At 37.4% G+C, this 15,499-nt stretch overlaps 1 protein-coding gene across 1 annotated transcript; it reads right to left on the bottom strand.

The window, feature by feature from the left end:
• Positions 1 to 1,003: 1,003 nt before the first annotated feature.
• Positions 1,004 to 14,858, bottom strand: LOC117320923 (presequence protease, mitochondrial-like; the record flags this gene model as incomplete). The annotated part of the gene is made up of 10 exons (XM_033875402.1): positions 1,004 to 1,142; positions 1,581 to 1,715; positions 2,756 to 2,852; positions 4,839 to 4,952; positions 5,825 to 5,953; positions 6,801 to 6,883; positions 7,574 to 7,700; positions 10,640 to 10,800; positions 14,140 to 14,236; positions 14,725 to 14,858. Coding segments are annotated over 10 exons (1,216 nt in total), but the record flags the coding sequence as incomplete, so codon positions are not given.
• Positions 14,859 to 15,499: the final 641 nt, after the last annotated feature.

Here is a 15,499-nt window from a genome sequence, read left to right as displayed (position 1 = left end):
CACCCTCATGTGTCCCCCTCACATGTGCCTCCTCACATGTGCCCCCTCCTAACATGTGTCCCCTCACATGTGTCACCCTCATGTGTCCCCCTCACATGTGCTTCCTCACATGTGTCCCCCTCACATGTGCCCCTCTCACATGTGCCCATGTGTCCCCCTCACATGTGCCCCCCTCACATGTGCCCCCTCACATGTGTCCTCCTCACATGTGCCCCCCCTCACATGTGCCCCCATCACACGTGTCACCTTAACCTGTGTCCCTGTGTTTGAACCCCACACCTATGTTCCAAGCTATCATCTCAGTCTCCCAGTTCGCCCCCTTATCTTTACCATATAATATATGGCCATCAGATACAATACCATCGTTCTACCTTTTATTCTGCAATCCAACCATAACCACCTTATCGTCAGGGCTCTTTCCATTTTGTTAAATGTTAACCAGCAGATAATTTATTCTGGCATTCATATAACAATGACCGACAGACAAATTCTCACTCTGGTGAAGAGCTGTCTTAAGATTATTTTATCTATTCCGAAATTGGGTGCAGGACACATTTTTGAAAGTTTTTAATCTCTTGGATTAGAGAACAAAGTTGGTCAATTCTTTTTATTGGTTGGTATCACATCTGAACATGAATCAATAAAAAGTCCTCAATTAAGTCTCCTCAACATCACTTGTGACCCCTACCATGTGACCTTTAGCATATATCACCCCTACCCATGACAGTTATTCAAAAGGTGGTCAGGCTAATCATAATTTAATAACAATTTTTAAATCCTGATATTATAATTTCTTGTAAAACGAACTTGACAAAATTCTATGAAACTTTAACCCTCATCAGTCTCTTCCTACTTGTCTATTTTAAGGAATACACACATTCGGGTTTTGATGTTAAGGGGAAATGAGATTTTCATTAATCAAATGATTAAGCTAATGACCTCTTGAACCACTGGACCCTGACTGTCAGTACCTGGACTTGTAAGCATCTGTATAATCTCTCACCTGTGTCTAGAATAATCTTGCGGTCAGCAGCGGTCAGTTGGCTAACATGCTGCTTCAGTCTTTCGGATTCCTCTTTGCTTCTGACCTCCTCAAAGTCTTTGTCAGGCTCCATAGTGATCACCAGACAATGGGGATTGTCCTACAATAAAAACAATAGATACAGGTCACAATATAAGATTTTGATGTACACATACAATGCATTAAATAGAACAGCTCTTGAGTACTTACAGGAGCTGTTCACCCTCATGGCCACCAGCTGTCAAAATTCACTAAAATTAGAGACAGAATCCTTGATTGTAACCAGCTGTCAAAATTCACTAAAATCAGAGACAGAATCCTTGTTATGTGTCTAAAACTCTCCTACAGTGACTTATGGTAACCAGCATGCTTATAAGATATCAGCCAATTCTTTTAATAGCTTACTATCTTCTACCAGGCAGTCAAAGACCTTTGTCAAATTCAAGGATATTAAAACGATCTTGTTTACGTCTACATTTTACAAAACCTCCGACTTGTTTCATAAAGTCTTAAGAGTGTGTGCTATATAATGTATACTTAATCAAGCTATTTAACTGACCTTGAAGTACTGTTTGACCTTGTCCTGAAGGAAGGATGGGTTGTCAGTGAGGGCCTGTCGGAATTGTGTAATCTGTCTGTTGATCTGCAGTGCCAACATTGGGTCTCCGTCATGGTTCCAGACTGAGGCCAGATTCTATAATGAACAAAACATTCAATTTTTTCAACCATATTCCTTTAATACCAGAAACAAAACTGTAGAATACAATTACATTGTATGTGAACACAGGTGTGTGACGTCAAGCCGGCATGGATTGTGGTAAACAATGTCATTACATAGGATTTACTTCTAATATGTTTAACATGATTTTCTTCCATTTCTTTTATTCTATCATCATTTTCTGTCAATTTGTTTATTTTATCATCATTTTCTGCCAATCTATTAATTTTATCCATGTAGAACTGACATATTTTGGGTAAAATACCAATACTGGACATTCATTGATAACTCTTGGCTTGGTTTATTTTGTTTAACATGATATTAACCACCAGTTTCATTTAAGGAAGTGCCAGATTCTGGAGATGGAGGAAAGCGGAGTACCCGGAGAAAAAACCACCAGCCTACAGTCAGTACCTGGCAACTGCCCCATGTGGGTTTCAAACTCATGACCCAGAGTTGGAGGGCTAGCGGTTAAGTGTCGGGACACCTTAACCACTCGGCCACCACGGCCCCCATTATAATTATACAAACAGACGCTTAAGACGTATAAAAATGGTCAGCATCAATTAACATTACACTGATGTTTGGCACTAAGCCCCCTCCTCTTTTCCATTTGCTGAATACGGCCATATGAAATTAGCTTTGAAACAAGGGGTGCTTGATAATACGTCCCCTCCCTCTATATTCTCCTAGGGATAGGGGCTTATAGTACACAGGTTGATACTGGTACATAGAAGAAATAGGAGTAATGCAAAAATATCCTTCCCATTCCAAGGCTTGAACCAGCAGGCTCTCTTGCTCTCACGGCAAACATCCAACCACTAGGCTAAAGGAAAATTCACAGTAGCCTAAGTTAGTAAGGTGACCTATACTCTCCACATCTTACCACTGGTCTGAAGGGATGTCCCCACTAGTCTGAGCTAGTAAGGTGCGTTATATTCTAGTTTGGTCTGGTTGAACATAACACATATATGTATATATAATGAGTACGGAAAAATGTCCATCGCCATGCTTACCAATGCCATGTTGAGGCCAAAATTTGCAGACTGGTGTTTCAGTCCCAGCTCGATACGATGTAGTAGGGCATCAATGTTCTTCTGGTCAAAACCCTCACTGTAGGTCAAAGGTCACATTATTATACATAACAATAGATATAACATACGACAATCGTCACTGTAGGTCAAAGGTCATATTATTACACATAACAGTAATACAATCGATATAATATATGACAATCCTCATTGTAGGTCAAAGGTCACATTTTTACACATTACGGTAATACAATAGATATGACATACAACAATACTCACTGTAGGTCAAAGGTCACATTATTAAACATTACAATAGATATAATATACAACAATACTCACTGTAGGTCAAAGGTCACATTATTACACATAACAATAGATATAATATACAACAATACTCACTGTAGGTCAAAGGTCACATTATTACACATTACGGTAATACAATAGATATAATATACGACAATCCTCATTGTAGGTCAAAGGTCACATTATTACACATTACAATAGATATAATATACAACAATACTCACTGTAGGTCAAAGGTCACATTACTTTGCATAATGTTAATACAATAAATACAATATAAACCATCACCCATGATATAAACTGTAAATCACTTTGATTTCACGAATACTCTATTTCGTGAACTTACTCTTCAGACATATTGCAAATAAATAATTTTGCAAATGCTGATCTAGAAATGACTTTTAATTCGAAAGTGATGACTTTATAGAGTCATGGACCTAACAAGTTAACAACATTGCTATATTAGTAACCGATAGCTTGGTCTCCTTCCAAAGATGTTATTTTCATACAAATGATTAATGTGAAAACAAATCTGTTCTGTTTTTACCCTATGGACACATTTGTTTTCATGGACTATTTTTTTTGCCATTTCTAACAAAGTTAGGGTTCCACATGGCAAGAAAGGGTACAGTGTCGACGATTCACCAAATGGGTGGTCTAAGACCTCTTATAGGAGTAAGGGCTATGCCAGTAAAGTACATATCCTACAGGGGGACTCCAGATAAACAATCTATAAATGGTGGGTACTGGAGACAATGCAGCTTGTTATAATGATAGTGTTTGAATTAAATCACTTCTATGGGTGGTCCCTGTCGGACAAACCTGGAGTCCTGCCATTAGGTAGATATTTCATTGGAAGAGCCCAAAGGATCCTACATTGTTATCAATACAAAATTCAATATATCACTGAAGTTATAATATAACATACTATAAGCATTTAAACAAACCATGATTTAGCCAGTTCAAAATCCCATATGACACACATACTGTAACCATAGATTCGTAATAAAGGCCTAATTTTAGCACCTTTAGGCTAGAATTTTGATCAGCAAAAAGCTCACCACCCACATATCCTTGTAATAAATTTGCTATCTTGTTAAAATGACAAAAGATCCCTTAGGGATCTGGGTGCCCATCATTGAATGATCAGTATCAGTCAAATGAAAGACTGATTTTTTTCTTCTTTTCCCTTCTTTCACTCTTCCTTCAAAACAATTAATAACTTTATATAACACGACATAGCAGGAGCAACCTGCAATTGTCAAAATCCAAGATGGCTGCCTGTCGGCAATGTTATTTTCCAATCGGTTCCAAAATGCAACATGCACACCTAGGGACCAAGGGGAACTCACATATGAAATTTGAGAAAGATCCTTTTAGTGCTTTCTGAGAAATAGCAATAACAAGAATTGTTTACGGACCTACGGACAGACCACGGACCACAGACAACAGACGCAGGGCAATTTTAATAGCGATGTGAAATCAATATGGTTAATATTTTTTCAAAAGTTTGATCCATCACAAGTTTCCCAATGATAGGGTACTAGGAGTGTTATTTTTTAATGCACTACAATTTAATGTACAGAGAATGTAATTCAAATTCAGTGAAAACATGACTTTAACTTTAATTTGCCTATCATGATCAAACACTGACTGGTGTTAGTACTCACCTGATGACCTTGTCAAAGGTCACACTGATGATAACCTTGACCTTATCTTCATTGTCAGTATGGATGCTCCAACATTGACTGGTATTAAAACTTACCTGATGACCTTGTCAAAGGTCGAACTGATGATGTCCTTGACCTTATCTACATCATCAGTATGAATGCCCCGCAGTCCAACACTAAAAGCTGCTTCTTTCATTTCTCCTTGATACCTGAAGAAAATTGACATGAAAGTTACATGGTAAGATATGTATAACTATATAATTCTATTCTACATGTATCAGGTTTCAAAGCAAAATCTAATGAAATTTTATGATGCCCTAGCTAGTCCAGAAAATATGAAAAAGGGCCATAACTCTGTAAAATCCAAGGGATCAGCCTGCACCAATATATTCAACGTCAATCATAAGAAGGAAAAATGGGACAGGAAGCTTTAAGGATGTGTGTAGGAGTGCTTGATAAACAATCATTTTACACACCTTACTGTCTGTGGGATATACTGTAAAAATATTCATTCTCGACCACTCAAGTTTTAGCACATAACTGGTAACTGAATTGAAACCCACTAGAGTGATAATAAATTGATGCATCCAAAAATGGTATAGAAGAAAACAAATGACAGAAAATATAATTAGTGAAATCATAAATTAGAGGACTGATTTTAGCATGGACAGTGCTAAAATAAGATCACCACTGAAATGTGCATGTTTACAATACAGTATACTGTTAATTACTTACATTTTGTGAATACACTTCTTTATTTTCACAAATTTAGTCTCGTATTATGATCACGCAAAAGGGGTGGATTATTAAGCCCTACCTACAGGGCATTGAACAGGTTTTCATAAAGATATATAATGTACCCCCATCTTCTTGCTTGTAAAATGGTGCATCTAATTAGCTATCAAAATCATTCCATAAAAATCAAATACACGCAGTTATTTGATAAAAGTGTGACCCGTGATCTCTCAACTTTTAACCATGACCTACAAAATCTAATCCGCAGAAATTTACATCAAATCATGGTCTAAAATGTGAACTTGTATTTTGGGAGCATAAAAAGGGGTAAATATAACATTCTTACCCTGTCAATGGGGCATAATCAGATCCGATGTTTGCCTCAAGTAGAGCCTGATAAAACGGAGATGTTTCTCCATCCGTCAAAAGGGTGCAAATGATATTCATCGTGAAGGATTCAAATATATCTGAAATTCTGTAAAATAAACATCAATTGAGTTGATCGTTTTATATCTTTATAATTTACAAATTAAGAAAAGCGGCAAATGGTAGCTAACCAGTTGTAAGTGAAACAGGTAGTTTATCTGTATTAGGAAGGGGTAATGAAAAATATCCTGCCTATGCTTGGCCTCAAAGTAGTGACCTATTGTTTCTATCAAAAGACATCCTACCACTAGACTAGGAAATTCCTACTAGCCTAAGCTAGTTAGGTGGTCTGCCGGTAACAAAATTATACTTTCCACTTTCACATATCTACAGTAACACCATATATTCTTGAAATGGGCTTTATAGATATGAAATATTTGTAATTAAAAATATATATATAGTATTTTATGTCTGCTATCCACCTGATCGATGAAAATAATGTCACGATAACCATCTACCAACGTTGAGTACATGTACAGTCAAACCTGTCTATACAGACCGCCCCAGGGGAGACAGAAAACCGGTCACTTAGACAGGCGGTCGTTATATACAGGCGGTCGTTATATACAGGTGGTCGTTATATACAGGCAGTCATTATATACAGGCGGTCGTTATATACAGGCGGTTGTTATATACAAGTGGTCGTTATATACAGGTGGTCGTTATATACAAGTGGTCGTTATATACAGGCGGTCATTATATACAGGTGGTCGTTATATACAGGCGATCGTTAGAGCAGGTTTGGCTGTACCTCTATCGTAGTAAGTTAAACTAGAGTTTATATTCCAAGTAATGTGATACAGGTGTGCTACAAAATTTTAATCTCCATAGAATACTCACCCAGGTGAAAATTTTATGTATGTAATAACCCCCCAACCCCAATAAATTATACTTACTCGGACAGTAAGAAGTTGGCTGAGACTGTTGTCTGCTTCTCGGTGGCCGTTGGGTCGTAGGAACATGTGATGTGTGCTGTTCTCTGTAAAAATGAACCAGTCAAAGGTATGTCACAATTCACTCAGATTTTTGTTTGTTTACTCTGGTCATCACCTATCAGCAACCAAAGTAACTTTGGGACTAGTTTTCCTTGTAGTAGCTGATGGCTACCTCACTTAACAACATACTGGAGGGCATGTCATCTGTTTTATAGGGTAACTGGAATCAATTTTCTTACCCAAGGACACTGCAAATGCAAACCAACCCTGGATGGGTTTAACCACCCACCATGGATCCTTCCCTGATGTGTTAGTTTTAACTGACATATGTCACAAACATCTCATTTGGTCATCCAAACATTCATAACTAATGGATGTTATTAAAACATATAGAGGTTTATACTTGGTAGATTTTAAATTTCCAAAAATAAATTATCTGTGCTCATTGATGGGTCTTAACGTCCTTGTTCCGGTTTTAACCGAGCCTAGGACACATTTCTCTGTATTTACAGCTAGCTTACAAGTTAAAGCTATAGATATCTAGGAAGTGAATAACCTTACATAAAATATAAAATTCACTTATTCTACAAAAACCACAAAACAAGTTATACCAAATTATATCCACCTCTGTTGGCCAAGATGGATATGCACAAGGGTTCTTACTACAAAAGGATACCGGAGTACCAATATAAAGTGTGTGTGCTACCACTGCATGACCTTATCCTCAAACTTACAGACTCGCTCCATCGGGGCTCCAGTGGCACTCGTGTATCAATGCTGATTCGGTCAAATTTCTCCAGGTAGTTTCCATTAATGAGCTCTAGGTGGCGCTCTAAAGGGATGTCACCATACGTTGTGAACCTGGCGAAAATGTTTAAGATATTTAGTTTATAATTACAGTATCAATTATACTGGAAGGCAGGTCAGTCAGGAAAGGTCATGAAGATGTATAGAAGGTCATCTTAATTCATGTGTTGGGAGGAGGCTTGTATTTTACAAGCCTTAGGGTGAAATCCTAAAACAGATGACATTCAGTACCATTTATACCTGGTATTGGCAAGTCTGGTTTAGTAATTAATTAATCTAGCAGGTAGTAGCTTGGGGATAAGATATACTTTACGTGGGGATAAGATATACTTTACGTGGGGATAAGATATACTTTACGTGGGGATAAGATATACTTTACGTGGGGATAAGATATACTTTACGTGGGGATAAGATATACTTTACGTGGGGATAAGATATACTTTACGTGGGGATAGGATATACTTTACGTGGGGATAAGATATACTTTACATGGGGATAAGATATACTTTACGTGGGGATAAGATATACTTTACGTGGGGATAGGATATACTTTACGTGGGGATAAGATATACTTTACGTGGGGATAAGATATACTTTACGTGGGGATAAGATATACTTTACGTGGGGATAAGATATACTTTACGTGGGGATAAGATATACTTTACATGGGGATAAGATATACTTTACGTGGGGATAAGATATACTTTACGTGGGGATAAGATATACTTTACGTGGGGATAAGATATACTTTACGTGGGGATAAGATATACTTTACGTGAGGATAAGATATACTTTACGTGGGGATAAGATATACTTTACGTGAGGATAAGATATACTTTACGTGGGGATAAGATATTCTTTACGTGGGGATAAGATATACTTTACCTGGGGATAAGATATACTTTACGTGGGGATAAGATATACTTTACGTGAGGATAAGATATACTTTACGTGGGGATAAGATATACTTTACGTGGGGATAAGATATACTTTACGTGGGGATAAGATATACTTTACGTGGGGATAAGATATACTTTACGTGGGGATAAGATATACTTTACGTGAGGATAAGATATACTTTACGTGGGGATAAGATATACTTTACGTGGGGATAAGATATACTTTACGTGAGGATAAGATATACTTTACGTGGGGATAAGATATCCTTTACGTGAGGATAAGATATACTTTACGTGGGGATAAGATATACTTTACGTGGGGATAATATATACTTTACGTGGGGATAAGATATACTTTACGTGGGGATAAGATATACTTTACGTGGGGATAAGATATACTTTACGTGGGGATAAGATATACTTTACGTGAGGATAAGATATACTTTACGTGGGGATAAGATATACTTCACGTGGGGATAAGATATACTTCACGTGGGGATAAGATATACTTCACGTGGGGATAAGATATACTTTACGTGGGGATAAGATATACTTTACGTGGGGATAAGATATACTTTACGTGGGGATAAAATATACTTTACGTGGGGATAAGATATACTTTACATGAGGATAAGATATACTTTACGTGGGGATAAGATATACTTTACATGGGGATAAGACATACTTTACGTGGGGATAAGATATACTTTACGTGGGGATAAGATATACTTTACGTGGGGATAAGATATACTTTACGTGGGGATAAGATATACTTTACGTGGGGATAAGATATACTTTACATGAGGATAAGATATACTTTACGTGGGGATAAGATATACTTTATGTGAGGATAAGATATACTTTACATGAGGATAAGATATACTTTACGTGGGGATAAGATATACTTTACATGAGGATAAGATATACTTTACATGAGGATAAGATATACTTTACGTGGGGATAAGATATACTTTACATGAGGATAAGATATACTTTACATGAGGATAAGATATACTTTACGTGGGGATAAGATATACTTTACGTGGGGATAAGATATACTTTACATGGGGATAAGATATACTTTACGTGGGGATAAGATATACTTTACATGAGGATAAGATATACTTTACATGAGGATAAGATATACTTTACATGAGGATAAGATATACTTTATGTGGGGATAAGATATACTTTATGTGGGGATAAGATATACTTTATGTGGGGATAAGATATACTTTACGTGGGGATAAGATATACTTTATGTGGGGATAAGATATACTTTACGTGGGGATAAGATATACTTTACATGAGGATAAGATATACTTTACGTGGGGATAAGATATACTTTACGTGGGGATAAGATATATTTTACGTGAGGATAAGATATACTTTACGTGGGGATAAGATATTCTTTACGTGGGGATAAGATATACTTTACATGAGGATAAGATATACTTTACGTGGGGATAAGACATACTTTACGTGGGGATAAGATATACTTTACATGAGGATAAGATATACTTTACGTGGGGATAAGACATACTTTACGTGGGGATAAGATATACTTTACGTGGGGATAAGATATACTTTACGTGGGGATAAGATATACTTTGTTGAATCTATATCATTATCAGTTTACAGATAACTTTTTAATGAGGGTGACTCATTTTGAGTTTGTTGTGGGTGAATTACGTTGGGTTTGGTGAGAGTGTCTAACTTTGTGTTTATTGAGAATGGCTTACTTTGTGTTTAGTGACTTTGAGTTTGTTGAGGGTGACTAACTTTGAGTTTGTTGAAAGTGACTTAATTTGTCACAAGTTTGTTGAGGGTGACTCACTTTAAATTTGCGTGTGTTGAGAGTGACTTTATTTTAGTAAGTTGAAAGTGACTTAATTTGAGTAAGTTGAAAGTGACTTAGTTTGTTGAGAGGGCCTTACTTTGAGTTTGTTGAAAGTGATTTACTATATGTCAAGAGTGACTTAGATTGAGTTAGGCTGACTCACTTTGAGTTTGTCAAGAGTGAATTGATTGAGTTAGCCAATAGTGACTAACTTCGAAATGATAGTGACTTCCTTTGCATCTAGAGTGACTTACTTTGAGTTGGTCGGATGGTAGTGGGAATGATGGAAGTCTTTCAGCTGTTGCCAGGTGAGGCCTGTGATGGCTGGTGGATCTCCCCCGGATACAACACCATAGGTATGGTTTGGCATCAGTTTGTTCTGGACAGCTTGCATAAATATGTTCATGGAATCAGACTGCAACAGACAGGTCCAATCAGAATATACATTGTATTTTTACCAATGGTTTGTTTTAGACATTCATGTTAAGATAAAACTCAGACGGTTGTAACTGACTGTGTAACCATATTGTTATATTATCATTACACCTCAATAACACTAACCCTGCTGGTGTAGGTTGTCATATGTCTGTATTTACAAATTACATAAACTTATTGCATCACACCCCGTTCTTGTTTTACACATGTTTCAAAGTCTCAGTGAAATAAAAATGCATCTTTCACTTAAGTTAAAATTTGTGAGAATATATATTTGCTAAGATCTTTAAAAAAGGAATACTTGTGCTCTCTGCACCTCTGGAATTTGTCATGACCCAATCAAAATCATACAACTAGCTATTTGATTTTTATCAAGAACAAGAGATCCCAGAGGGATCTTGGCGCCCACCATTGAATGTTCTTTATAGGTTCCATGTCAGATTGATCTTTTCTCTACTTTTCTCTTCTTCTAAGTCTTACTAATCTGTGTAAACTCAGAAGAAACCTATAGTACTTTTCAAACAAGGGAAACCTATATATAAAATTTAAGATTTAGGCACTATATATATGGAATTTGAGAAAGATTCCTTCAGTACTTTCTGAGAAATAGTGATAACAAACTTCAATTGTCAAAATCCAAGATTGCTGCTTGTCGGCCATGTTGTTTTCCGATTGGTCTCAAAATGCAATATGCATAACTAGGCACCTGGGGGAACCTACATATGAAATTTCAGGAAGATCCCTTCATTAGTTTCTTAGTAATAGTGATAACCAGTTTCAATTTTCGAAATCCAAGATGGCTGCCTGTCGGCCATGTTGTTTTCTGATTGGTCTCAAAATGCAATATGCATAACTAGGCACCAAGAGGAACCTACATATGAAATTGGAGAAAGATCCAATCAGAACTTTCTCAGAAATAGCGATAACAAACTTCTATGGTCAAAATCCAAGATGGCTGCCTGTCGGCCATGTTGTTTTCCGATCAGTCCCAAAATGCGATATGCATTACCAGGCACCAAGGGGAACCTACATATGAAATTTGAGAAAGATCCCTTCAGTACTTTCTCAGAAATGGCAATAACAAACTTTAATGGTCAAAATCCAAGATGGCTGCCTGTCGGCCATATTGTTTTCCGATTGGTCTCAAAATGCTATATGCATAACTAAGCACCAAGGGGAACCTACATAACAAATATGAAAAAGATCTCTTTAGTACTTTCACAGAAATAGCGATAACAAACTTCAATGGTCAAAATCCAAGATGGCTGCCTGTCGGCCATGTTGTTTTCAGATCGGTCTCAAAATGCAATATGCATAACTAGGCACTAAGGGGAACCTACATATGAAATTTGAGAAAGATCCCTTCTGTGCTTTTTGAGAAATAGCGATAACAATCTTCAATTGTCAAAATCCAAGATGGCTGCCTGTCGGCCATGTTGTTTTCCGATTGGTCTCAAAATGCAATATGCATAACTAGGCACCAAGGGGAACCTACATATGAAATTTGAGAAAGATCCCTTCAGTACTTTCTTAGAAATAGCGATAACAAACTTCAATGGTCAAATTCCAAGATGGCTGCCCGTCGGCCATGTTGTTTTCCGATCGGTCCCAAAATGCAATATGCATAACTAGGCACCAAGGGAAACCTATATATAAAATTTGAGAAAGATCTCTTCAGTACTTTCTCAGAAATAGTGATAACAAACTTCAATGGTCAAAATCCAAGATGGCTGCCTGTCGGCCATGTTGTTTTCCGATCGGTCACAAAATGCAATATGCATAACTAGGCACCAAGGGAAACCCACATATCAAATTTGAGAAAGTTCCCTTCAGTACTTTCTTAGAAATAGCGATAACAAACTTCAATTGTCAAAATCCAAGATGGCTGCCTGTCGGCCATGTTGTTTTCCGATCGGTCCCAAAATGCAATATGCATAACTAGGCACCAAGGGAAACCAACATATGAAATTTGAGAAAGATCCCTTCAGCTCTTTCTCAGAAATAGCGATAACAAACTTCAATGGTCAAAATCCAAGATGGCTGCCTGTCGGCCATGTTGTTTTCCGATCGGTCCCAAAATGCAATATGCATAACTAGGCACCAAGGGGAACCTACATATGAAATTTGAGAAAGATCCCTTCGGTACTTTCTGAGGATTAGCGATAACAAGAATTGTTTACGGACGGACGGACGGACGGACGGACGGAGGGACGGACGGACGGACGGACGGACGGACGGAGGGAGGGAGGGAGGGAGGGACGGACGGACGGACCACGGACCACGGACGCAAGGCGATTTGAATAGCCCACCATCTGATGATGGTGGGCTAAAAATATTTGTAATAATTGCTATGTTGATGCATTTCTTTAAAGATTACGGTGGAGTGACAACCAAGTACAAAGCCTGTCACTTTAATGGTTTGGCTACCCAAAGATTTATTTGACATGTACCTCAAAAAATCAAACTAGCATTTTTGTTTTAACCACAAGATGGCGGCAACTGAGCTTTCGATTTTTGTCATGACATATTCCAGTGGTGCTGAGAATAGTGAACAAACACCTGGAGTATTGAGGATGCGTTACTATGGAAGAAGCCATTTTTCAAGTTTAGCAACCCAACAGTTTGTTTTATTTTCTCTCGTGAAATATTTTATAATAGATGCCCACTAAAGTGGCAATGGCAAAAGAAAACTCATTGTAGACCCCACCCTTAAATAGGATCAGGGATTCTGGATTAATTAAGTTATCTTACAAACACTCCCTTCATCTCGTTGTAGACCCTTAAATAGGATCAGGGATTCTGGATTAATTAAGTTATCTTACAAACACTCCCTTCATCTCGTTGTAGACCCTTAAATAGGATCAGGGATTCTGGATTAATTAAGTTATCTTACAAACACTCCCTTCATCTCGTTGTAGACCCTTAAATAGGATCAGGGATTCTGGATTAATTAAGTTATCTTACAAACACTCCCTTCATCTCGTTGTAGACCCTTAAATAGGATCAGGGATTCTGGATTAATTAAGTTATCTTACAAACACTCCCTTCATCTCGTTGTAGACCCTTAAATAGGATCAGGGATTCTGGATTAATTAAGTTATCTTACAAACACTCCCTTCATCTCGTTGTAGACCCTTAAATAGGATCAGGGATTCTGGATTAATTAAGTTAACTTACAAACACTCCCTTCATCTCGTTGTAGACCCTTAAATAGGATCAGGGATTCTGGATTAATTAAGTTAACTTACAAACACTCCCTTCATCTCGTTGTAGACCCTTAGATAGGATCAGGGATTCTGGATTAATTAAGTTAACTTACAAACACTCCCTTCATCTCGTTGTAGACCACACCCTTAAATAGGATCGGGGATTCGGGATTGTTTGGATCCTCATGTTCTAAACGCCATCCTTCTTGTCTGAAAAATATTAAAAACAATAATTATCCCATTTTCCATATCTAAAGAAAATACAAACATCTGAAGTTCAGTTACAAGGTGTCACAAAAGCATTGCTCTCCCCTGACAAAGTATCAAAAAATGTTGCACTTAATTGACCTTTGACCTTCATATGAAGGTTGCAGGGATCTGATTGCACTCAAAACTAGATTTTTTTACGTGGGCAATGATTTTATTGAAAATGTTACACAAAATTGACCCTTTGACCTTAAAATGAAGTTGGCAGTTATCTGATCATAATACATTGGACAGAGTTTGTGAGTGATACATATGTTTCATCAAGATAAATACCGGTAGTTTTCAAAAGTTAAGCTTCAGACATCTTGAAAGATTTGCTTTAGAGCATCGACCAAGAAAACAAAATGAAGAACTAGTATTAAAACAACATGTCTCTCTTCATTCAAACAGTTGATGTCTATTTCTCATGTTTAAAACAAAAATTTAATTACCTGAAGTCCAATTCACGGAGCTGAGGATAGAAGACAGCATCCAGATATACTGACATGAGGTTCTCATAGTCCTTTTGGTTTTGTGTAGAGAATGGATAGACAGTCCAGTCACTAGCTGTTAAAGGATGCACATAATTTAGTTTTCAAATTTCCTCAAAAGTAAGGAATAAAGAGTGGAACCAATGTCTGACAGAATGATGAATGTTCCAGTTTTTTTTGCATATTCCTAGGATTGCCATTCATGTCAAACTAGTTCAATATTTTCTTATCGCAGTACAGTGGCATGCAGTCCTATATCAAAATGTACCTGTCATACCAAAGTAAGGTAGCATACAGCCTTAATATCACCTGTCCTACCACATTAAGGTAGCATACAGCCTTAATATCATCTGTCCTACCACAGTAAGGTAGCATAAAGCCTTAATACCATCTGTCCTACCACAGTAAGGTACCATACAGCCTTAATACCATCTGTCCTACCACAGTAAGGTAGCATGCAGCCTTAATATTACTTATCTAACCACAGTAAGGTAGCATAAATCTGTAATATTACCTGTCCTACCACAGTAAGGTAACATACAGCCTTAATACCATCTGTCCTACCACAGTAAGGTAGCATACAGCCTTAATATCACCTGTCCTACCACAGTAAGGTAGCATACAGCCTTAATATCACCTGTCCTACCACATTAAGGTAGCATACAGCCTTAATATCATCTGTCCTACCACAGTAAGGTAGCATAAAGCCTTAATACCATCTGTCCTACCACAGTAA

Source organism: Pecten maximus, unplaced genomic scaffold, assembly GCF_902652985.1.
Source record: "Pecten maximus unplaced genomic scaffold, xPecMax1.1, whole genome shotgun sequence".
NCBI lineage: Eukaryota > Metazoa > Mollusca > Bivalvia > Pectinida > Pectinidae > Pecten > Pecten maximus.
This window is presented reverse-complemented; position numbering and strand designations above follow the sequence as displayed.